The sequence below is a fragment of the Hipposideros armiger genome, unplaced genomic scaffold (assembly GCF_001890085.2).
Source record: "Hipposideros armiger isolate ML-2016 unplaced genomic scaffold, ASM189008v1 scaffold_902, whole genome shotgun sequence".
NCBI lineage: Eukaryota > Metazoa > Chordata > Mammalia > Chiroptera > Hipposideridae > Hipposideros > Hipposideros armiger.
In genome coordinates this window covers 586787-612538 of record NW_017732252.1, presented here as the reverse complement: position 1 = coordinate 612538, position 25752 = coordinate 586787, and the positions used below count along the sequence as shown (strand labels likewise).

The following is a 25752-nucleotide window of genomic DNA, read 5'->3' as shown; positions in this document are numbered from 1 at the left end:
CACAACTTTAATCTCTGTGGGCAAGTCACACCGACATCTCTAGTCTTTAAAGGAAAGAGCAGTGTTGGACAAGCATTTTTACATTATTTATCCTCTATTCAACAGGAATCTTAAGTGAAAATATAAACAAAATAAAAAAGGAATCATTCTGGTTTTGTAGGGGGAGATGGAGTTCTATATTTCTCCGTGTTACCTCTAGCATGTATAACATAAAACATAATTAGTAAGCTGGTTAAGTTTCTTCCTATTTGTATGTAATTTAGGATTATCTAATACAAACTAAAAGCCCAAGGATATCAAGAGGCTCCATGAACAAAAGGGTTTCAGTTCAAATATGTGTGTGAAACTTAATGATTACTGATTTGACATCTTTAGAAGTATAAAGAAAACCAAGTTTCTGGTTCATTATGATGTTACTTTATACTTAAATAATGAATGAATGAATGCTTCTGCCTTAGGTTTCCCAATAAATCCTCATTTTCTACATTGCTAACTAAAATGAAGAGACATTAATGTAAATCAAAGCGTAGAAGTTATTAAGTTTTTCATGATAATGAAAAATTAGGAAGAGACTCAAATCCCTTTGCTATATAATCTTTCTTTTATCTGGTTAAAATAGTTTTAAACATCAGATTCAGGATACTGGCTAACTGTGGAAGGAAGGGGAAGAATGTAGATGAGAAGAAGGGTACACTGGAGTTTTCAACTGTCTATAAAGTTTTATTACTTTAAAATATCTAAAGTAAATTTTGCTGAATATTAAGATTTTTTTCTTTTTGTAATATTGTATAAGAAAAATAAGTTTCATAAATAGTTTTAAAAGATTTTTACTAATTTACTTTTTAACTACTCAGAAATTTTTGATACCAGTTATTTTAATTTTTTTCTTTTCTTCCTATATAGAATAAAATACAGCATTGGATCCCTATCTCCTGTTACTGCAAATGTTCTGAAAAAGCCTAAACCAAAAGAAAAGCTAGAATTGCAACCTATCTGTCAGAAAGACTTCAGGGAAAATAATGAACAGGTGATGGAGCAGAGTTTCCTATATAAAGAAACCCAGAAACCTGAACAAAAGCTTGTGTTTATTCCAGAACACATCCCCTACCCTTCAAGTGAATTGAGAGGACTTGATGAGAAAACACCTAATAAATGTTCCATGTTAAATCCAACTGAAAATGACATAAAACAACATTTTACACATCTACCTCCAGATAAAAATGAACAGGGATGCATTCTTGATGTTTGTGAACATAAATCAATTATAAATGAAAATGACATAGAAGAACTAAGGGTAGATCACTGTAGGCTACAGACATCTATACAAGCTTCTAATTTCAATGTGGATAATAGTGAATGTCAACCAAAACAAAAGTCAGGTACTGTGCTTTTTCCAGCAAAGGATCTGAAAGAAAAGGACTTTCATTCAATATTTGGTCATGATTCTGGTCGGTCAGCAATAAACAGCTCCCAGGAGCAGCTAACAATTCAGGCAAAGACTCCATCCCGAAGTCGTCCAAAGGAACCCAGTGAATGTGATATGAAGAATATGGATAATTTACCTTCTGGTAAAATCTATCGGAAAGTGAAAATATTAGGAAGAAATAAAAAAGAAAATCTAGAACCAAATGAATTAAATAAAAAAAGAACTGAATGCCTTATTACTCAAGACAAGAACAGAATTTGTAGTTCACCAATACAGTCTCTACTGGACTTATTTCAGACTAGTGAAGAGAAGTCAGAATTTTTGGGTTTTACAAGCTACTCCGAAAACAGTGATATATGTGATGTAGGTATTTGGGAAGAGGAAAATTCAAATAATCTGTTAATGTTGTTCTCTTCCCCTTCAACGTCTACATTTACTGGCTTTTAGACTTAAATACCTTTCAAAACTGATGAAGATCATACTGAAATTCATATAAGTATGTATAAAAATTCCTAGGTTTTTTTTTTGGTTTTTGGTTTTTTTTGCCAATTTTGTTTACAGAACCAAATGTAAATGTTAACAAAGGTGATTGCATTTTTCTACACAATTGAATAACTTATAGAAAAATTGTAAAATAAACTTGTGGCTCTTATTTTATATATTATGTTCATAATTGTTTCCTAAGAATTATTATGAGTAAGTTTGCTTACTACTCATGACATTGAAAACTAATTTCAAGAGAAATTTTGAGTTTATTAAAATTTAGCACTATAAATTTGGGTATTCTGGTTATATCTATTGTCTATTAAAATAGACTCCCATCACAACATGACAGAAGTGCTTTTAAAAACCTAAATTTCATACAAAAGAGAAAAAGCATTAGTTTCTATGTTTGGGTTCTGCACCAGAAACTGACACTTTAGGGTGAACTATGTTAGTTGGACCATGCTAGTATATTGTAGTGAGGGGTTAAGTTATCTGTAGGGGTAAATAGAAGCCATGAAGGAAAAGTTTAACCAGACTACCATATGGAATAAAGTAATTTTTCTACTGTCCTTAATTATTAATTTTGGAAATAATTTCTTCCAAAAATGATTCTACCCCCTAATTCAGTATCAGGACGTGAAAGAGGAAGGGTGCCATTGAACAATAGATACAAGTTTTGAAATGTGAGGATTGCCTTTGATCAGGCACTTGCTGATTCAGTAATTTAGAGAAAATTCAAATGTAAGAAAAATTTCAACTTTATCTGTAGGTGGTGGCATTTATTTACCTTTCAGTATGTTCTTACAAGAGTGAAGCATTTGCAACTAATATTTTTCACAATAAATCAGTGCCATTGAATATTATATGAATGTACTGTCATTATAAATTAACCGGTTAATAGTCTTTAATTTTTTGAAATCCTGTAGGGTTCCCAATATATTAGTTCATATGCTTTGATGTGTATATTATTTTGACCATTTGGACAATATCAATGGGAAATACTCACTTTTCAACAACTTTATTGATACCAATAGATCACTGAAATACCCTTTACAGTACATAGATGCAAACCTTGTTTCCATTGTAAATTATTACTGTAGCATTTTCCGTCACAAATGCACCTGTGTATACAAGGTCAGACAATTACGTTCGTGAACTCATCCTAGAAAATGTGTTCCATACCTATTGCTGAATATCACTATGGTCACCTTTGAAGTACTCCCCTTGGGAAGCTATGCACCGACGCCAGCACCTAGTCTACGCTTTAAAACAATTTTGGAACTCTGGAATGGCCATCAGAGCTGTCATATTACCCTTGATGTCCTGAATGTCATCAAAATATCTTCCTTTCAATATTTCCTTTATCTTTAAGTAAAGAAGTCATTGGGGGGCAAATCAAGTTGAGTAGGGAGGGTGTTGCAATACAGTTATTTGTTTACTGGCTAAAAACTTGCTCACAGACAGTGACCTGGTGCATTGTGATGCAAGAGCCATGAATTGTTGGCGAAAAGTTCAGGTCATCTTCACTCAGCCTTTTCAGTGCTTTCAAGTAGTAAAAACTTGGTTAACTGTCCAGTTGGTACAAATTCATAATGAATAATCCTGCTGATATCAAAAAAGGTTAGCAACACTGTTGCAACAAGTTTGCAAACTTGTCATATCTATTACGTGGATCTAGGTCAGGTTTTATAGTAAGCTTTCCAAATACCTGAAAGAAACGGAAAATTATTTGTAGGAGGTTTTTCCCCTTCTGTATTACCTGTATTCTCCCAAATTTTCCCAATAATTAAAAGGTATTTAAACTTGCTCTATGATCCTTGGACTTCAGAGTGGCAGTCTCTTCCAATTTGCAGTGGTACTGTTTGCTCCCATGATGGTTTGGGGTCATTTTGCCTTTCTTGTATTTAATAAGGAGAAAAAGGCTCAAGTTGAACCCCTCTAAGTAGTTAGAAGTTCTTCACTTTATTTTGATACTGGACTTTTAAAACATCCTCACCACTCCACCCCCCAGATCTTCATAATGAGTATTCTATTTTTTAAAAATTGCTTAAATTTCAGTTTGTTTGGACAATGCTATAAATTGTAGCAGGACCACCACTTAGAATTTGTGTGGGTTGTACTGTGCAGATGGGCAACCAGCCAAGAGGAGACGGGCAGGTAGAAATCCAGCCTGCAGCCTGCAGCAGGTAGTGTGTGTCCTGACCATGAGGGTGCAATTGCTTAGCGTTAGGAATACTTTTTTCTAATTTTTACCAAGTAAAGGCCACTCGGCCAAGGTGCCTTTGGGTTTGTGTCTATCCAGAGAGGATGTTTTGTTGTTTTGTTTTTAATTCTCTAACAGCACTTAATTGTGGTTGTGGTTTCCAGATTGGTTCACAAAAGGACACTGTTGCAATGCACCTTCAGAAGTAGGACTTTTCAAAGATCCTCATCAGGGTAGATAGAAAACTCTTGGTTTGCTTGATAGAAACTGACATGCTTTGCCAAAAGTATCTAACGAACAAACCCCAGCAAGCACATAAAGAGTTGAATTCCTTAATATTAAGAGCACTGAAGTAGAAAGATGTTAGGACAGGAAAAAAAAAAGCACCCTTCATTACTTTAAGCTAATGGCAGCAGACAGTGTAACTATTTTTCCAGTAGCCAGAAACACCAGCAGTGAACACAGTGTGGTTTTGTGACTCAAATGTTTATTTTTCTAAGACGACAAGCAATTGTAGCAAAAGGTGTATTTTACACCTTTTAATGAATCTTTTAAATGGCTTTTGAAGCCAGTGACTTCTTTGCATACATAGATTAATATATCTACTAAAATAATTTATGGAACCATATATAGATGTTATTTTAATGTATGTAATTTGTAGACAACCCTGATGAATGTCGACAAAATATGCCTACTTTAAAAGAGTAACAAAGCAAAGGGTTATATGTATTAAAACTCACCTAAAACTGTTGAATTTCAATCCTTATTTCCAGAAATGTGGGATTATTTTATGTTATTAGATGAGAATTTAGGTCTTTTATTTTTTTAAAACACTTTGGTACTACAATGGATGTGTAGTTAATACTAGACTGCTCTGTAAAAAATACATCAAAATAAATGTTATATTTATTTAAATACCAATTTTTAAAAAAAGATTTTATTGGGGAATTGGGAAATGGGAACAGCCAAGTTGTTGTCCTTCAATCTTAAGTTGTGGAGGGTGCAGGTAGCTCAGTTCCAAGCCCAGTCACCATCCAGCCGCCCTTCGGCAGATCGCAGCTGCTCAGCTCAAGATGCTGTGTTCAGTCTTAGTTGCTGGTGGGCATAGCCCACTATCCCTTGGGGGAGTCAAACTGGAAACCTTGTTGCTAAGAGCATACACTCTAACCACTGAGCCATCCTGCCACCTGTGGGCAGCTCAGTGGCAGCTCAGCTTGGGCACAGCATCACTGGCCCATATGGGAATTGAACCGGGGACCCTGTTGCTCAGAGCTTGCGCTCTTAACCAACTGAGCCACTTGGCCGGTCCTTAAATATCAATTTCTATAAATGTAGTTTTGATTAAGACCAAAGAAACTTTGTTTTGTTTTGCTAGCAAGGTATGTAAGAGGGACTTCTTTAAGATGGAAAAAAAAAAGATAAATATGACTAATAAAATGGCAATAACTATATTAATAATTACTTCAATCAAAAGATAGCTGTGAATAAAACTTGAATAATGTAGAAATTGGACAGAGTTGTTCTTATATTAAAACAAAAGATTTCCTGTATTACAACTTATTTATTATGTTTGCATGTTAGAGGTAAATTGTCTAAGTGGTTATTTTATAGTTCTTTCTAATAAAATGTACAAACACAAACAGAAGTACCTAGAATGCCCATCTGGGGCCTTTGATGGTGACATAAGCATGGGCTTGGGCTTCGGCTTGGACTTGGTCTGTGAATTCAGAATCTAGAGGTTCAGGTAGCGTATGGATCAGGGTAATTTTCAGTGGGCCAAAACCCACAACCTTAGTTTCTCCTCAACTCTCTTAACTCCTAACTCTTGGTGTTTACAGCGGTGGGGCTGGAGGTGGTAGCTTCCCAAAAAACTGCTGCACTCCCATGTTCACTGCAGCATTATTCACAATAGCCAAGATGAGGAAACAACCTAAGTGCCCATCAACAGACGCATGGGTAAAAAAAATGTGAGATTGTGTGTGTGTGTGTGTGTGTGTGTGTGTGTGTAATTCAGCTATGAGAAAAAGAAATCTTGCCAGTTATGACAACATGGATGTACCTTGAGGGCATTACGCTAAGTGAAACAGCCAAACAGAAAGACTGCATGGTATCACTTATATGTGGAATCTAAAAAAAAAGTCAAAATCATGGAAACAGAAAAGTGGTTGCCAAGGACTGGGGGTGATGGAAATGTGGAGAGGGTAAAAAGGAACAAACTTTCAGCTGTATGAATAAAGTGAAAATTTAATGTAAAACATGGTGACTGTAGTTGATAATAGTGTGTTGTTATATAACTGAAATTAACTAAGTAGAATTTAAATATTTTCACCAAAAACAAAACAGGTGATGGATGTGTTGATTAACTCTATGGTGGGAATCAAATGAAAACAGTGACAACAATGTAAACACATATATACATATATGAAATACACAAGATGTGGCCAGGAGCACATTACTTCCTGGAGATTCAAAGGAGATTGTGTCCCTACAGGACAGGATGGGATATTTTGTTCTAATGTGCTACTGAGATAACTTTACTTCTGCCAATCCCCACCCCCACACACCTTGGAGAAACTATGTCCTCAGAGACACAGGCATCTTTTTTTTTTTTTAAAGATTTTTATTGGAATTGGGGGATGGGAACAGTGCTGGGGAATTGGGGGAAGGGGAACAGACAAGTTGCTGTCCTTTGATTCTTCAGTCTAGTTGTGGAGGACGTTATTTCACTTCACTAGCCCAAGTTGGCACCATCATTGTGCTCTTCCTGGGCGAGGCAGATCAGTCTCCAGCTTCTGGATGGCTGCTCACGGCAGCTGCTGGCTGCTCACGCTGGCTGCTGGCTACACACAGTAGCCCATGGCAACCCACTGCAGCAGGGGCTGCAGCCTACGTGGCTGCCACCGACTCATGGCAACCCAGCTCCAGGTTGAGCTATTGTTCAGCATCTTATCTGTAGAGGGCAGTGTCACTGGCCCTCATATGTGGGATCCGAACTGGGACCCTCTGGCGTTCCAAGCCAGCTCTTAACCAATTCGCCACTCGACCGGCCGAAGGCATCTTCTTTTTTACTTTGCCTATCAGGAGGTCCATTCTGTGCCAAGGAAATGGAGTGGTTTAAAGGCAAGTAGCTATTACATTAAAAATGTGCAAATTTGATGAACCAAGCAATTATGCGTTCTGCTGTCTACAAATGCTCACAACACACACCCAGGGAGTCATCGATTATGACAGCAAAAGATTTTTTTTTTTTTAAAAAGTATGGCGTATACTTAGAACAGCACAATATTTATAAAATAGGCAAAATTAATTCTTCCAATTAAGAGAATTGGGTCAGAATTTGTGCCCATGATGTAGGGGATAAAGGCAAAGGGCTTCTCCAGGCCCTTGGATTCTAATTCTCTTTTATGGTGACCATTATGGGATCTTCTGCATCAGGGTGTAAAGTGTACTGTTGAAAACTTACAACCCCTATTCAGGCTACAATTGCATGTCACATATAGAATTATTAAGTGTTTCATTATTTGGAGATTTGGGGGAATTTCTTTGAAATGACAATAAGCGCAGTGATGTGACTACCAAAATATGATGGAATGTTCTCATAGGCAAGAATTTAGGACAAGGGAGAAAAGAGTCTCTACTGTTTGCTTGTGAAACCATGTCTAAATTGCACTTAATTCTGGGTACCACGGTTTAGCAGGGACATTGGTACACTGGAGTGCGTTTTCAAATCATCACGATGGTGAGGGAACCTGAAACCATGCTGCATGAGGCAGAGGGGAAAAAAATCCCCTAGCGAAGGAGAAAAACCTCCAAAGAGCATCATCATGTGAAAGTCTTTGGTATGTTTTACAGGCCCAGAACTAGAACAGGGGTTATACAAACACGCAGGTTCGACCAGGGAGATGTGAGAAGAGAGATCTGAAAGCAAGGAGACCCAGTCTGCTTCATGAGACCGAGACCTTAGGGAAAGTTATTTAAATTCTTGAATCCAGTGCTGCCCCACAGAACTTTCTGCAATGGTGGAAATGTTCCATGTTTTTTCTGTATAGTACGTAGCCACTCACCACAGGTATCTTATTTAGCACTTGAAATATGGCTAGCATGACTTAGGAACTGAATTTTAAATTTTAATTTATTTACATTTAGCTACATGTGGCAGGTGACTACAGTATTTGAAAGGTGCAGCTGTAAGCCTTAACTTCCTCTTTTCTGAAATGGGAATAACAACACTTACCAAACTGTTGACCTAAGGTTCACATGACAATATATGTGACCTCCGAAAACCTGTACCGTAGTACTACGCAAGTGTTAATTCTGTTGATAATTGTTTTATTGTCTTATCCTCAAGAAGAGTTGCTAACATTTGGAACTAAAGAAAAATAGAATAAGCAGTCAAGAAAGTAGAGTTGCCTGAGTATGTTTTTCAAATATAGGTTGAAGGCTGGCATACCGGTATATTAGAGAAAGGACAAAAACACCCTGGAGAGCTGGGCTACATGCAACACATCCTTCAAGGCCTTCCGGGTCTTGCTGCCTCCCCCTGGCTGAGTTAACCACCCTCCTCTAGGCATTACCAGGACAGTTTTCACACTGTATTGAAAAAAACAAAGTGTTCACTCAACTATACCTGAGAGCAGGTGCCTCATACCTGTGTCATTCAAGGTGGTGTCCCCTGTGGTGTCAACTGCCAGGCACATAGTCCTCAATCGATACTTGTTGAACGATGACATTACCATATACTCCATATACTGTTGAAAGTATAATTCTCTGATAATAATTATTGGTGGGAAACATTATGACAGTTCTTGGGGGACGAAGTGGATATGAATACCGGCTCCCAAAGCGGCACGGTTGGACATCCTCGGTGCCAGAAGGCCTGCCAACGATGACCTCTCTTTTTTTCACGTTTTCCCTCCCTCCAGTCTTCAGTCACGAGATCGCAACAGCCGGCGGGGTGGTGGAGACGAGAGGTTCGCGCGAGAGAACTACATTTCCCAGCTGACTCTTGTGCGCGCGCCCCCGTCGGCGCGCGGGGGGCGAGTGCACCAGGCGCTCGCTCCCTGCGGAGCGCTCCTTGCCTGCCAGAGCCTTTGCCAGGGGATGAGGTGGGAGGCGCTAGAAACCACTTCGCTACAGCCAACCGCCCAATGCAGCACTCGCTAGCTCCCCCCGCCAACAGAAGCGCCCGCGGAGCACAATGCAGCACTGAGGCAGCGCCGCGGTGGAGGCTGCAGCGCCACGGCCGCCGCAGCATCGGCCGGGGCTGGGAAGGGGCGGCCCAGGCGAGCCGGGGGACTCTGGGCGAAGGACCCGGACCAGCTGCTCGGGCATGAGGAGCTGAGCGTCTCCAGCGAGGCGGGCTGACGGCACACCATGCAGGCGGCGGCGGCTGCGTCCGTGCCCTTCTTGCTGCTCTGCGCCCTGGGGACCTGTCCCTCGGCGCGCTGCGGCCGGGCAGGTAAGTTCGCCATCCTCTGTGGCTTCGGGACGTACCATTTGCCAGGAATCTCTGCAGTCCTTAAGAGCATTGCAAAGGAGCATCCCCATTTCCCGAGTGCGCGGGGAGATTTTTTTTTTTTTGAAGGGTGGTGAGAAGTGGAACAAAAATACGTGTGGGGGCGCGCGGGTGCATGCGAAGCCTCGGGTCGAATGCCTGTTTTTATTTTGAAGAAGAGGCATGCGGAGGATGGGAAAGGGGTGCTCTGCTTCTGGGCCCCGATCCTGGATGCTCTCAGATGATCTGGCCGAAGGCTCCGGGTCTGGTGTCTCTTGTGTCCTTCCCAGATGGAGTCCGGGAGGGAGGGGGCGGTGGGATATTTAGAGGGGAGGCGTCGGACTGCAGGAAGGACGAGTGTGAGTCAGGGTCATTATTTTCTGCTTTTCTCCCCATCCCTCCTTCTCTCCTTCCTGCGTGGAGGAGACGCCTCGTTGACGGAGCTGGAGAGGAGGAACGAAAACCGCTTCCTGGAGCGCCAGAGCATCGTGCCGCTCAGGCTCATCTACCGCTCTGGCGGCGAAGACGAAACCGGGCATGACGCGCTCGACACTCGGGTGCGGGGCGACCCTGGCGGCGGACAGGTGAGAGGCGCGGTCCTGGGGGTGGCCCTCCGCGCCGCCCGGCCTGCCTGCGACACTGGGTTTGCTCTCGGTTGCCCTGGAGATGCAGCGTCTTCCGTGAAATGAGCGCAGCCCTAATGCGAGTCCTGCACGGCGGTCCCTGTGCAAAAAAGAAGGAGGTGGGAGGTGGGGGGGGGGCGACAAAATCCCCAAACAACCACAGGCCCCCGCTTTGCTCGAGAGGAGTTTGTGCAGGATGCCTCCAGCAGGGCGGAGGCCCTCTCGCCTCTCTCAAGCAAAAGCCATGCATAGGCAAGAAGATACAATATTTGGGCAGGGTTTGCATCATTATTGTTGTGGTGGTTGTCGTTTTAATCCTACAAGAGAAGACTTTAAAAGTGATTTAAACAAAGATTAGTACTGTAGAAAAATTGGGAAAACAAGCCTTAGACATCCCTAACTAAACTCCAACACTAAAAATAAGCTAAACTGGAAGGTTTTCAGTTCAATCTGTGGACACCAGAGATGCGCCCTTCCAGAAAAGGCACCCCCCTCCCTCCTTTCTTCGTTGGTAGCTGCTCTCTTGGTGTAATTAGGGCCATGTTGTTTATTGGCATTTATAAATTGTGTTGAAAAACAATCTAACTTTACCAATTACCCGTATTTAGACCAATATCACATATCCACAGATATACCTGAAAAGTATTTTGAACTTACTAGTTAATTTCAGTAAATATTTTGGGGCTCTGTAAACATTTTTTGTATTTATATACATCAACCTGGCGACCAGTTCACCCACCTGTAAGAGCATATTAAGATAGAACTTGTTCATGTAGTTGAAAATTTGTAAACTTAACTGAAACAAAGTTATACTGATTTATCTGTATGTGTAAAATTTGTAAAAATAGGACAGTCCTGTTTAAATTTGTATTTGTAGCCAAATGCTTAGTTTTGTTGAAATTTTAATATAAGCTAGGAATTAATTTAAAGGGCTATAGTAATAGTCATCAAAGTTAGATTATTATAGTAAAAAGTCTAATATGCCAAGCCTTTAATTAAGGATTGCAGTATTTGAATTAATGTTTGGTAAATACCTATTTTTCTTTTCCATTTTAACTGGTTTCCATAGTAAAACTGAAGAAGAAGGGGGTACTGTCTTATTTTTCAATACTTTAGAATTACTTCTGTGGAGGAATGTTCTCACATTTATTTACAACTTTAGATTGTAAAAAAAAAATCTCCAGCAAAAGTAAATAAAATATTATAATGAACTCCCAGCTTCAACAATTAGCAATTCATATTATTGCCAATTAATCAACTCAATTACCAATCTTGTTTTATCTATATTCTACCTATTTTCTTCCTCTTCCTGTATTTTTTTGAAACAAATCATATCATTTCACTTATAAAAAAATTCGCTAAGCATCTCTAAAAGATAAGGATTCTTTTAAAAATGTAACCATATTGTATTTAATATATAGGTATATTAATATGTTTATTAATATATGTATAAATATATGTTAAATATTAAGTATATAAATATGTTTAAATATATTATGTATTGTATATATATAAAGGGAGCCAAAAAATGTATACACATTTTAAGAAAGCAAAAAACTGTATTAAAATAACACTGATGGTAACGACTTTGAACACCTCTTGTAATTGCAAAAGTCAAACGTGACTTGTATTCATCTTTTGTTATTGGTACATATTGTATATTACAATTTTAATACAGTTTTTTCCTTTCTGAAAATGTGTTTACATTTTTTGGTACCCTCTCTATATTGGGCCATTTATTTAACATTTATATTAAATAAATATATGTAAATATAATACATAATATATTTAAGCTTGTTTATTTGATCCAGGAACTAAATCATGTCTATAGACAGCAATTAGTTTTTTTCAGTCACTTTAATGCATAGTTTTTCCCTCCATTTTTTTTTCTTGCAATTTATTCATTGGAGATGTGGGGTCTTTCATCCAGTAGAGATTCCCAGTGTGAATTTTTGCTGATATAGCCAGTGCTTGCTTTAAAACAGATCACAAAGACTTTCTCAGAGAGGAAGGGAGACGGAAAGAAATAGAAATGCAGAAAAAGAAAACTGCAGGATTGAACCTGGAAACACCGTCTCTGTCTCATGCTGGTAATGTCCTCAGGTACCTCTGCCCTTCTCTTTGTTGGTGAAATATCATCACTTTTGGACAACAGGCCAGACCTCCTAATTTTCTCCTTATTTATGGATCTCTGCTTCTGCAGTTTTTTGGTTCATAGGTCTCTCCACTTGAGGCAGAAGATACCTTAGATCCACGCAGCTTTTGCTTTCTACAGCAGTAAACCTCACCGTTGGCTCTGGCTTTTGGTGAGGGCTGAATGAATTGGTAGGATTTAGGTTAAACAGCATGACTAGATTATTAATTCAAGTCAAAAATGAAAGTGAAGCTACTGTCTTCTCATCAAAGTAATTATTACAAGAAATTATCTCAGTGCCTGGCACATCATAAGGTACGCACAGTCATTTGGTTGGATGTCTCAATCACCTGGGGAGCCTTTCCGATTCCCCGTGCTCCTTAAACTACAGTTGGAAATCATTGACACAAAAACTGAATCTGGCAGTTAGAGTTGTGAAGACCTACTTGCCATATGCCAACTTTTCCTACAGTTAGGAAACTAAGGCATTTTCCTGCATTTTGACATTTCTAGTTTCCTTAAGAGCTGTCCTTGGACCTGAAAACATAAGCTGATTGTATATGGCCCTTGTTATTTCTGTAGTGATTAAATAGATATATTTATGGCATCTTAGCTACCCGTAGATATTTTTAGCAACTTTCTTTCTGCTTCAGAAATGAAGTAGGATAATTTATATATAACTTAGATATTCATTTGTTGATTTGTTTATTTGAAGGCATTTATTTACTTGAGCTCCTACTGTGTGCCAATTTTTGTGCAAGGCCCTGGGGATTTAGAGATAAAAGACACAGTTGTAGCCTTTAAGAGATTTACAGACAAATGGGAAGATAAATGGGTGAATAAGCAGTAACATTCTGCCTTCTGTGTGATTTTCTGGAGGTGATCATAGAGAGCTGTGGGAGCAGGGAAGACCCATTAATTAACTAACTCAGGTGAGCAGTCAGGTGGGCCCCACGGGGGAGGTACTGTCTGAGCTCTATTTTGAGAGTGAGTAGGAATTGGCCGCATTAAAGGGAGGGGACAGGCATGTCGAACTTGAGGGGCAACCAGTACGTAGGAATGTGGGAATCAGGACACATTTTTGTTAATCACAAATGATTAGGATTTAAGGGGCAAAGGAGACAAAACAGGAAAGCAGATAGTAGATGCTTCAGCACCTTCATGATTTGTGGAGGAATCTGGACTTTGTCATAAAGGCAATCTAAAGATTTCAGTAAGGAGAGTTAATTGACCAAATTCATGTTATCGTGGGACAATCCTCATTGTTAGAAGTGAATAATTTTGATTTCAAAGAGTAAATGAATGGGTTGTTTAATTCACAGGTAAATGCCAATTCACAGACTCATTAAGCTTCATAAGAACTTAATTACTAAGTAGACTGAAAGTACTGTATAAATGAATTAATATTTATAAAGCACTTAGAACAATGCTGAGCATATTGTAAATACTATATGTTAAATAACATAAACCCCCTCAGGCTGCTTGAGTACTACTGAGAAATTTTATGACATCACTTTAATGCAAAAGTTGTGTCCTAGTTACCTGAATTTAACACATTCCCAGAAGTAAGTTACAAATTACTTGAATTTTCATAACTAACAGGAATCTAACAATGCTAGAGATCGAAGAGACCTTATAGGTCATCTAAAATAATTCAGGAGTTGTTTCTCACCTGGTAATATCAAGCCACTGCCAAGAGGAAGGAAACCAGCCATGTATTACTCAATGTTTCAGAAAGCTAACAAGAACTACGATGGTATAAAACACCTTACTTTTACTCTCAACATGTCCTTGTTTCAGTTTTCATCACTAAACGGAATAGAACACTTATGTTTTCAGAAGAAATGTAGATTGCAGTTCTGTGGAAATACTGGCAATTGGTGTGACATAATTTTATTGATAAGAGTTCGTGTTGCCAGAGATTTCTTTACATGAAGTTATTTGAATGCATACTTTATTTTTATCCCCAGTGGGATGATCAGCCCATACTGAAAGCTTATTATACCATAAAATCCTAGAAATGATTTGTTTGACAAAGCAGTCATATTCGATTGTGGGTAACCTTGCTATCCTCAAGGTTGTCTATCTAGTCTGAAGTGATTTCAACCCTGTAAAATAGCACTCACAGCTATAATATTCAAAATATTCAGAGTCTTTCTTTTCTTCTTCTGACTTGAAATTATTTGTGCTGAAGGAATTGTTTCTTTGAAGATAAAAGGATAAAACAGTTTTAACTGGACACCCATATGGGCAAGCTATCACCTATTGAGTCTTATTGGTGGTTTGATACCAATAATCATGTAATTGCTATTTTTAAGAATATGCTCCTTAATGGTTACTCCTCTTTTTGCTAGCCACGCATGACAGGTTTATAGTAGCATCAAAGATAGGTTATTTGGTGGTATATTTTGTTGTGTGGTCACCCCATAAATTTTCAATGATTTGTTTTTCACCCAGTGGTTACATTTCTCTACATATCGCAGAATTTCCTTTTGTCAGAAGTCTTTGTAGTCAGTGACTAGTTGGGCTACTTATTTATCTCTTTCCCTGGAAAGTGTTGTAGCTTCTCAAGTAGTCAAGTGCCAAGAACACAGACCTACAAATTATCATAGTTTCGATAATCAGTAATGAATGGGGAATGTGCAAGATGGTAGCAAGATGGCAAGCAGTAGGAGTGCTCCGTTTTTATGATTATATTTATTCATCTGCCTAAGCGTGGATAAGCTGTACGTCAAATGGTGCTGTGTCACTTGGGAGCACTGAGTCAGCTTGACGGTAAATTGTCTGCAGTACTGCTGCCCCAGCGGAAAAGGGCTGCTAGGAATTACAGCTTTAGGAGTATTTTGCAAGGATAGCACATTGTATTTTTCTTAATGTGCATTTGTTAAACCTAAATAGCTCAATATTGATAAAGTTTTGCCACTAATCAAAACTTTGTTCTGCTGCTATAAATAGCAAGGCGACATTTCTTAGTGCATTTTTATTCCCCTGTCAACCGTCTTCTCTTACAGTTAACTACTGAAAGCTTATTATGCCATAATAAAGAAAATGACATTCAGAATTATAGGCGTTTCCCTTGAGTCTTGTTTTCACTCTATGAGATCCCAGTTTGTATATATTTCTTTTGGGCATCTTTGAAAGTTTTCCTAATGATTTTATCCTGCACAAAAAGAACCTGTCTTTCCTAGCTTCTTTACAGCTGCGTATAGGATTATGAATTACTTACTCTAAGAGCCGATGGGTTGATAAAAACTTTCTTAGTTTTACTTGCTTTCTCTTATTTCAAGGAATGCCAAGTGTGCTATCATTTTTAATGATTAGAGCCCCTCCTGAAAGAACGTGGAGGGAGGCCTGCTTTCCTGTCATGACACCCTGAGAGCCGGAATCTGTAAGGCCTGTAGTAGTACTCAGGAGCTCCCATGGAGCTCAGAGATAGGGCCACATTTATCATTGAGTCTCATGGACAAGCCCCAAAGGAGAAGGATGTTAATAAAAGGAGGGGGGAGGGCAGAGAAGAAGAGGAGACCTTGGGGAGACTAGTGAGAAGGAAGAAGGAAAGAGAAATCAGGAAAAGAGAAATGCTTACAACAGTGCTATCATATGTTATAGTGTATGCTAAAATATTTAATCTGCAGTAACTTGTGTGGTTACTTTTTATGTGCCGAACAGTTTTCTGAGTTACTTGATGTACATTAACACGTTGCATCCTCATAAGAATCGTGTGACAGGTGATACTTATCAGCTGCACAAATCACAAAATGGGGGAGAGCTGAGGGGTCCCTTGAGCCAGGCACTTCAGCTTCACTGCCCTGCCTGTGTGCTTCACCACGGTGCCAAACTGGCCCCATGGGAGGAGACCACCTGCATTTCTTTCGATGTCATTCAGTAGCACTGGGGTAAAAAATTCCTTACATTTGCCCATTGGAACTATATACGAGTATTTCTTGCAGGTATTTTTTTTTAAGTTATATAGTGATGAAGAACTTGCAGAACACGGCAGGGACTCTTCATTTCTACTGTCTCGAGAATGAGAGTGGAATATGGAAAGATATTTAATATTTAAAAGGTGAAAAACACCTCCAAAAGGATGTGTGTTTTGTTTGTTTTGGAACTGGATGTGTACACTGATTATTATAATCTTTGTAAATCAAAGATTTTACTATTCAACAGTCAACACCAAAATCATATATGCTCTTTTGTGGTCAAAGTTTTTTACAAGACAGAAATATCACATGCTAAACAGAGATCCATATTCTTATGTTCTTGTCCAAATGAAAAGGTACAGAATATCTTTTGTGTCTTCATAGAGCAAGGAGCTCCAGAATCCCAAATGTCAGAACATTAGGTAAAAGAGATGCATAACCAATCAATAATTATTCCAAACAATATCTAGATGGATATGTTTACTTTGGTAATTAAAGCACTAGAATGCAGCTATTTAGTGAAAGCTGAAAAATAACAATTACTATTTATTGAACATTTACCATGTACCTGGCATTGTACTGAGTGATTTACACCTGTTATCTCTCATGAGGTAGATAAGATTATTATTCCCATTTAATCAATGAGAAAATTGAGGCTTATGGAAGCTAATTAACCTGCACAAGGACATAAAACTAATAAGTAGTAGTATTGGGAAAAGAATTTCCAAAGAAAAAGTTAGAAATCCACATAAGATAATCCTCTTTAATTGTTGCTATTTATTTAACATGTGGTTACCCATTTACTCTGTGTTGGGACATACCTAACATTATTTCTTTAAGAAACTCTTGGCCCTGCCCAGGCCTCCTTCCTGGCTAACTTCATCCAGGAATAGCTGATGTCATGTTGAGCACTTGTTACGTTCATTTCTAGAAATGGGTATACTTTCTATTTCTAGCTCAGATCTTCTTTTAACCACATAGAAATATCTAAATCTCTATCTAAATGGCAGCAGAGAATATCTGTACTCCGAGTATTTGTTAGAGTTTAATCTGCCAGAAATTCACTTACAAAAAACTAATGATGAAGAGTTATCCTCTATTTCTCCTAGTGTCCTGGCCTCACCTCCAGAGATCCTGGGGTGAGGGCATTTTAAAAAAATCTCCCCAGTGGTTTCCAGTATGTACCCGGGGTTGAGGAGCTCTGAGTATTCTTAAGATTTACGGGATTTTTTTCTTAAATCTCTTTGGATTTAAGTTAGTCACAAGAGAGTTTGGTATCTACATTGGTATAAGTTTTCTCAGCCACTTTCCTGACCTCTTCAATCGCCTGCCATGCTTTTTCTAAAGAATATTTTGAATGACATTGTAAGACATAGTCCTGAGAAACCAGTTACGCTATTAAGGGAAGTCTTGGAGAACATCACAAACGGTGTCTCATCAGGACCAAGAGGAGAGATTTGTCATGTAACTGTGTTTCCTTCGTTGAGTTGGATGCCAAAATTTTGAGGCAAATTGTGCTCAGGAGCAAAACGAGTCACAGCATGAGTTTTCATAGCAGCTTTCTAACTAGCTCATCAATGTTCTCTTTCTCATGATCCCTATTTCAGCTCAGAAGTCTTCTGAAATATCTCTTGATTGTGAGACTTATCAATCTGGGAAGTCAGACATGTGCACATTTTCACGTGCATGTTATACTTTGATTAAAATAAATGTTCAGGCTTAAAAAAGGTAATCTCAGAGAGGTTTCCTCTGCCCACTTTTCTAAAGTAGTCCCACCAACCCCCCATCCTTATTACTTTACATTACTCTGTTGTCTGCCTAACACTTGTTTACATATGACATTCTTTTTTTTTAAGATTTTATTGGGGAATTGGGGGAGGGGAACAGTGTTGGGAATTGGGGAAGGGAAACAGACAAGTTGTTGTCCTTTTGTTCTTTAGTCTAGTTGTGGAGGACATTGCTTCCCTGGCCTAGGATGGTATTATCATTGTGTTCTTCCTGGGTGAGGCAGGTTGGTCTCCGGTCACTGGACGGCCGCTCACGGCGGCTACCCGACTTTCGCAGTAGCTCACGGCAGCCCACTGCAGCTGCATTGCAGCCTACGCTGTCCAGGCGACTCACAGCAGCCCAGCTCCACGAGCTGTTGTTCAGCATATTAGCCTCGAGGGCGCAGTGTCACTGGCCCTGATATGGGATCCGAACTGGGGTCCTGCTGCTCAGAGCTGGCCTCCCAAACCAACTCTTAACCAGTGCGCCACTCGGTCGGCCCTTGACGTTCTTTTTAAAGATTGATTTGTTTATTGTCTTTCTTCCAATGTGCCATTACTAGAATGTAAACTATGAGGACAGTGATCAGGTCCATTTATTCATGACACATCTCCACCGCCTAGAACAGTACCTGACACAGAGTCAGTGCTTAATAAATATTTATTGAAGTAATGAATTTTCTTTTCCCCCCAGTTTCCTCATATGCTTAAAAATTTTATTTTAGCTTGTTAATTGTCCGTATAGACAACCTGACATCCTTTTTGAAACAAGGCAGTTTCAAATGAATAAATGCATGAATAATTTTAGTCTTTCGAAATATTGAATTTATATCCCCTTTGATACTTACACTTATTTACACATACTTAAATAGAGTTCAATGGTCTGTATTTTTAAAAATATAAATACTTTATATATAAAAACAGATTTTAGACTTCTAGGTGGTCTTCTGATTACATCATTTGAGTTGCTTTTAAGATAGAAATCTGTTTTCCCCAACACAGACTATAATACATAACTTGATTTTGAAAATAAAAGAAAACATACTGTATCATAATCAGCAGCTCTAACTGGAAAGAGAAGGAATAGAGAACTTAGTCACTTACCCTCCTCACTCCCTACACCTGTCCCACAATCTATTTGTTGTTTGTATTGAAGACATTTTTCAGAATCATATTCATCAGCAACGGCAAATCAACATTTTTCTTCTCCTTTTTAAAAATTAATTTTGTACCAGGGAATTTTAGCACTTAGCAATTGTTGCCATTTTGTTGCATTTTTTATCCCAAGTAAAGAACATGAGATAACTCTGTGAAGATGGGAAATCGATGATACTTTCCTGAAGACCGACCTCAAGAGCTCATATTCTGCAAGTGGTTTAAATTTTTTCTACCCAAGGCAGGATTGGTTGACAGGTTTCTTAGATCACTTATTCTACTAGGCACTGCCTCATGTCTCTCGCCTTTACATCTAGTTGGTCACTTTCTATTCTTAATTTTTTTCAGTTTGCCTTTTAAGTAGGCTGCTGTGGGAGAAATTGCCTTCATCTCCTCCATGAGCAAGGTCAGGACGTTTGGGTCAGGCTGGTACACACAGGTTGGTACTCCTGGTCATAGCTCAAGCTTTTCTCTAAGTGGGATCTCTTTCTTTCGGATTATATAGCAAGATGCTGCAGAGCTAGCGGCCATTTCACAGAACCAATTCTGCAGATTTCCACCAATGGCCTATGGATTTTTAATGTCTTTGGAATATCCTGTCATAGGTCTGGCCAGGAACCCAGCTGTGGATCCTCAGCAGACATAAGTAATGGTCAAGATTATGCGTGTACTATTTTATATTATAGCTAAATCAACTGTACAACATCATAAAATATGAGAACCATTTTGTGGTCCTGAATCAAAACTTTTATCATACATTGCTTTTGTTTCAAACTTATTTCCTCATAAATATACCTTTAAACTTGGGCAGGTATTGACTGATAAGACAGTGGGGGAAATTCAAGAAGCGTTCATCGCTGTCACCAAGAGTGAAGCTATTTCTGATGGGGGAGGGACTAAAGAGATAGAGCTATTTCAAAACATGGTGTATAGCAATTTTCGTTGCATCTCAGTACCCTCTAGGATTAAAAATGCGGGGGAAATTTTGATGCTGAGATACTGAAAATTCTCATATGATTTAATTTCTGAGGTAAGTTCAGCATGATGTTCTTAAGGTTCTTAATGATCTTGCATAGACAGTGTTCTCTCACAACTAATGAAGGAAAAGCACTATTAATTCATAACTTAACCAATTTAATATGAAATCTACTTGAGATCATTGATTAGTGAGTTGTTTAGGACATTTCTTGAATGTTCTGATTGGGAAGTCATAAAGTTTGCAGTTGTCATAGGATGATGGGGCAAAATTATTTTATTTAATTTAGTTGTGCAGAAAAACATGGAGTGAAGGCATGCATACTCATCTTCGTTTTTATTTCCTCCCAGCATTGAGCACAGAGCCTTGTATATAGCAAATGCTCGACAAACAAATATTTACTAAATGAAATCATCGATGCATGACTTACAGAGAGCCCTGTTCAATTCTTATGCCCCCAGGTCCCTGTTGTTATATTAGCTCTTCACTACTCAATTTTTTTTTCTTTTCTGTTTCTTTCTTTTTTCCCCTCATCTCTTAGTACAGCTTCTGTCCACTTTTCTGTAGCCTCTTTCCATTTGTCATTTTCCTGTGAATTTAGCCTTGCTCTGTTCACTTTCCCTATGACCCCTGGTTTATTTTATACTCATCCCTGACTCTATTTCTGTCAATGGCCTCTTTTTCTCTTAGCAACTACAGTAAAAACAAGTCTCTGAAAGGTTACCTTCATTTACTGTTGGGAACCAGCCCTTCTACACATTGCTAGAGTCATATTTTGGGATTTGGAAAATGTGTTATAGTTCCACAAGCTTTCCATTTTACTACTTACCTTTAAGCCTTATTGATTGATTGATTGATTCATTCATTGTGTGTGTGTGTGTATTTTTTTTCTGTTTGTTTGTTTTGTTCCTTTTAAATTGTCCTGTATTTATTCTTTTCTTTGGGTGTGATTGAAGTGTCCCTTCTGCTCTTTATTGCTGGGTTAACCGCCTTTCTAAAACCATTCTCCTTGTTCTCATGGCTCACAACCCTCTGGATTTAAACAGTGAGTTATGTACTCAGTCCATCCTCCACACTGGCTGAGCATGTAACTTCTCAGTCTTCCCCAGTGCCGTGCGCCATGGCCACATTGCTGCAGGACTCAGACTCAGTACTAAGGAATAATGAGGCACTTTCACAGGTATACTTATAGGCTTGTCATAAAATCCTTCCTGCTTATGTGTGGGTTGGTGATTAAAACACTGATAACTTGGGTGTGTTAATAGAAGGTGTCCCCATGAGATAGACTGTGATCTTGGGCTGGAACTTTATCATTCACATTCACCATCATGTGTTTACTGCTCAGCACTGTGCCTGATGCACAGTTGATGCTCAGTAAATATTTTTGGCCCGCTTTTGTTTCAATTTTCTGTCCCAAAGATGCAGAAGAAAAAATTCTGTGACCATTTATGCGGTCGATTTTTTGTATTTCTGATGTATTTCCCACAGTTACAGTATTTTTTCCCTCTGGGTTATTAAAATCTTTTGTTGGGATGGGTTCGAGAAGAGCATGGGCCTCCTTCCACATTTATTTCTTGTCTCTGACCTCTTCCTTCCTCTCCTCCCCACGTGTATTCTTGCTGGCCCAACAGAGCCACCCTGTATGTGGCATGGCCAGGCTCTGTGAGAGTCCCATCTCTGTGAGCATCTGAACGGAAATAGCTGTCCCTCTTGCTTTAAGTTTGAGACAGGGTTGATTAGGAAAGGCAGGGCCTTGATAAGGAGAGGGGACACTGGAGAAAGTGGTGGGAACTCAGACAGTGATTGATTGGCACACGGTCATTCTACCACATAAAGCCACCATGCTGCCTCTTGGCCGCTTTAATCACTGTGACAAAATCAGTCATGTCAGTTTGTAGCCCTGTCTCCCAACAAAAACAAATCCAAGCTATGCAACCTTTGTGTGTGACTTTATTCACCAAGTTTTTCTATTTGCTGCCTGGAGCTACTATATGTCTTCTGAGATAGTGACATATAGTATTTTTTTTTAATTGGGGAACAATGTGGTTTTTTTTCCCAGGACCCATCAGCTCCAAGTCAAGTAGTTGTTTCAATCTAGTTGTGGAGGGCGCAGCTCAGTGGCCCGTGTGTGGATCAAACTGGCAACCTAGGTTTATGAGCACTGTGCTCTAACCAACTGCGCTAACTGGCCACCCCAAGATATAGTATTTTTGATGGCTCTGAACTCATATGACATATTTAGCCAAGCAGTTCCCTTGATATTCTTGGAATTTTGACTTTTTTTTAACTATAGTTTTGAACTAAGGGCAAAATTCTTTTTTTTTCCACTGTAGACTAGTCCCACATATGTTTTTCTCTTATATTTTATTTTTATTTTTTTCCACTTTTTACTTCCTTTTTAGGGATTAACAAGTTAATATAAAATACTTTATTTCTTAGGTAGTAGATATTACCCATATAGTAAAGAAACCTCCATGCCTCCAAAAGATCTGCACATCTCATTGAAATCAGAAAAAAACACCACTAGAAAATAGTCACATTAGTATAAGTAGAGGTCCCAGGGAAAGATGGCACTCTGAGCTGTTTTCAAGCATTTCTATCTTAGTGTGAATGATGGATCTGAAGGTAGGTTTAAGATCAGAAAAGAAAATAAGGGCTTGTGTGGGCTGGGCGAGTGGCGCGATGGTTAAGAGCTGGCTTGGGATGCCAGAGGGTCCCGGTTCAGATCCCACATCTGAGGGCCAGTGACACTGCCCTCTACAGCTAAGATGCTGAACAACAGCTCAACCTGGAGCTGGGCTGCTGTGTCACCGGCGAAGGCGTAGGCTGCAGTCCCTGTGGTAGTGGGTTGCCATGGGCTACCGTATGTAGCCAGCAGCCAGCGTGAGCGGCCGTCCAGAAGCCGGCGACTGATCTGCCTCACCCAGGAAGAGTGCAATGATGGTGCCAACTTGGGCCAGTGAAGCAATGTCCTCCACAACTAGACTGAAGAACAAAAAGGACAGCAACTTGTCTGTTACCCTTCCCCAATTCTCCAGCACTGTTCCCATCCCCCCAATTCCCCAATTAAAAAAAAATCTTAAAAAGAAAAAAAAAAAGAAAATAAGGGCTTGTGGTGGGGAGGAGTTTCCACATCAAAATATTAGTATCTAGTAGCTGGCCACAGAAGTTAACTGTTTAACACTTTTCGTGACTTCAGCTGACCTAGTATAATCTCAGGAACAAAATAATTCATCCTAATAAAATAATTCATATTTTTTATATAAAATTACTTTTGCACCAACCTAATATATATATGTATATATGTATATATAGTTTTTACAAGAGCTTTATTGAAATATAATTTGCATACCAGACTATACCTATTGAACAATAGAGTACAATTCAAAGTTTATTAGTATATTGAAGCAGCTGTGCAACCATCACCACAGTCAATTTTAAAATATTCCCGTCGCCTCAAAAAGAAACCTCACACACATTCACCATACACATACTCTCTTCCGAACTGCCTATGCCCAACCCCAGCCAACCACAATCTGCTTTCTATTTCTATAGACTTTCCTATTCTAGACTTTCCATATAAATGGAACCGTTCACTATGTGCTCTTTCATGACTGGTTTCTTTCACTTACTGGGTTGTCGGAAAAGTCATGATGCATGTTTGCGACAGATGGCACTAGTTCATTTTTGGAAGTACTATGGTCACTCACATCTATGTTATTGCTATGTCATTTGACAGCTGACAGTTCTAGCTTCATTAAAAAAAATGGAGCGATTTGGTTGAGTTTTGGAGATTTTACAAGTTGAAGATGGAAGACCAAACTGTGCATTTTTGCCATATTTTACTGTTTCACTTCCATAAAGGGAAGAATGCGCGTCAAGCTTGTGAAAAGTTGCATAAAGTTTATGGTGACAATGCTCTACAAGAACAACAGTGCCAATGATGGTTCACGAAATTCCGTGCTGGTGATTTTGATCTCAATGACGCTCCTCGGTCAGGGAGGCCCACCGAGATTGATGATGACAAAATAAAGGCATTGATCAAGTCAAACCCACATTACACGACACAAGAGATTGCAGGAACGTTGAATATCCATCATTCAAGCATTCACGACCACCTGAAGAAGCTGGGATACATAAGCAAGCTTGATATTTGGGTTCTGCATGAACTCAAAGAAGTTCATTTTATGGCGTGTATAAACATCTGCAATATGCTCATTAAACATGAGGAAAACGATCCTTTTTTGAAGCGACTGATAACTGGTGATGAGAAGTGGATTGTTTATAACAATGTGGTGTGCAGATGGTCTTGGTTCCGACATGATGATTCACCTCAAATGACATTGAAAGCAGAAATTCATCAGAGGAAGGTTATGCTCTCAGTGTGGTGGGATTTTAAAGGTGTCGTGTTTTTCGAGCTCCTACCCAGGAACCAAACAATCAATTTGAATGTATACAATCAGCAATTGGACAGTTTGAATGAATCCATCATCCAGAAACGTCCAGAACTTGTTAATTGTAGAGAAGTTGTGTTCCATCGCGACAACGCAAGACCACACACGTTTGATCACCTGTCAAAAATTATTGGAGCTTGGATGGGATGTGTTGCCACACCCACCATACTCGCCTGACCTTGCGCCATCAGACTTCCACTTATTTCGCTCTCTTCAAAACTCCTTACATGGTATAACGTTCAATTCAGATGAGGCTGTAAATCAGTACCTTGTTCAGTTTTCTGCAAATAAAGATAGTTCCTTCTAAGAACGAGGGATTATGAAGCTCACTGAAAGATGGCAAAAGGTTATCGAACAAAACGGGCAATATATCATTGATTGATCTATGTTCTTTATATAAATAAATGACCTTTGAAAAACAGAAAATATGTCATGACTTTTCTGACAACCCAGTAGTATACTTAGTATAATGTTTTCATGGTTCATTCATGTTGTAGCATGTGTTATTACTTCCTTCCTTTTTATTGCTGAATAATATTCCATTATTTATGTATTTATTTTGATGAAAATTTGGGTTGTTTCCACTTTGGGGGAATTATGCATAGTGCTGCTGTGAACATTTATGTAAAAGTTTTTGTGTGAAAACACACACACCAAAGATCAAAACAAGCTGTGAAACAATACTTTTATCCTTAATACATGCAGCAGTACATGTTTCATTCTACTCTGTTCTTTGCCATTTTCTAAAAAAATCCTGGCCATTATGCCTTAAAGCAGTTGCAGAGTTCTTTAATGGATGACCTGACCTATGGTTTTAAAAACTGTGCTACAGGGGTTCCTGACAGGTGAGCCTAGTACTTATGAGGCAGCTCTTCCTTGGGTAGCTCTGGTTAAAAAGGTTTTAGAAGGTTGAGTCAATGTGTGCCTAGTTGAAGTTTCCAGTCATTAATTTTTGTTGCTTGTACTTTTCCTGGCAACAGTATTAGAGACATCTCTACGGTTGTGTTATTCCTGCCTCAGCTGTTAATGTGGCATCAGTGAAATCGACCATGGGAAGGTGCTTGTGAAAGTTTCTTTAGGACAACTTTTATTACCTTTTTAATTTTAAAAAG

General features: G+C 39.0%; 2 protein-coding genes across 3 annotated transcripts in view; both read left to right on the top strand.

Moving 5' to 3' along the window:
- DBF4 (DBF4-CDC7 kinase regulatory subunit) overlaps positions 1-3068 on the top strand; it is a 32006-nt gene extending 28938 nt beyond the window's left edge. For both annotated transcript variants that reach the window (XM_019630355.1, XM_019630354.1), the window contains one exon: positions 904-3068. In XM_019630355.1, the coding sequence (XP_019485900.1) occupies positions 904-1873 (970 nt within the window). In that variant the 3' untranslated portion in view covers positions 1874-3068. The remainder of the gene's footprint in view (positions 1-903) is intronic.
- A 6081-nt stretch (positions 3069-9149) lies between these two features.
- The window catches only part of LOC109375135 (disintegrin and metalloproteinase domain-containing protein 22-like), a 128690-nt gene continuing 112087 nt past the window's right edge, over positions 9150-25752 (top strand). Inside the window, exons 1-2 of the mRNA XM_019630357.1 lie at positions 9150-9573; positions 10033-10193. Of these exons, the coding sequence (XP_019485902.1) occupies positions 9489-9573; positions 10033-10193 (246 nt within the window). The 5' untranslated portion in view covers positions 9150-9488. The remainder of the gene's footprint in view (positions 9574-10032; positions 10194-25752) is intronic.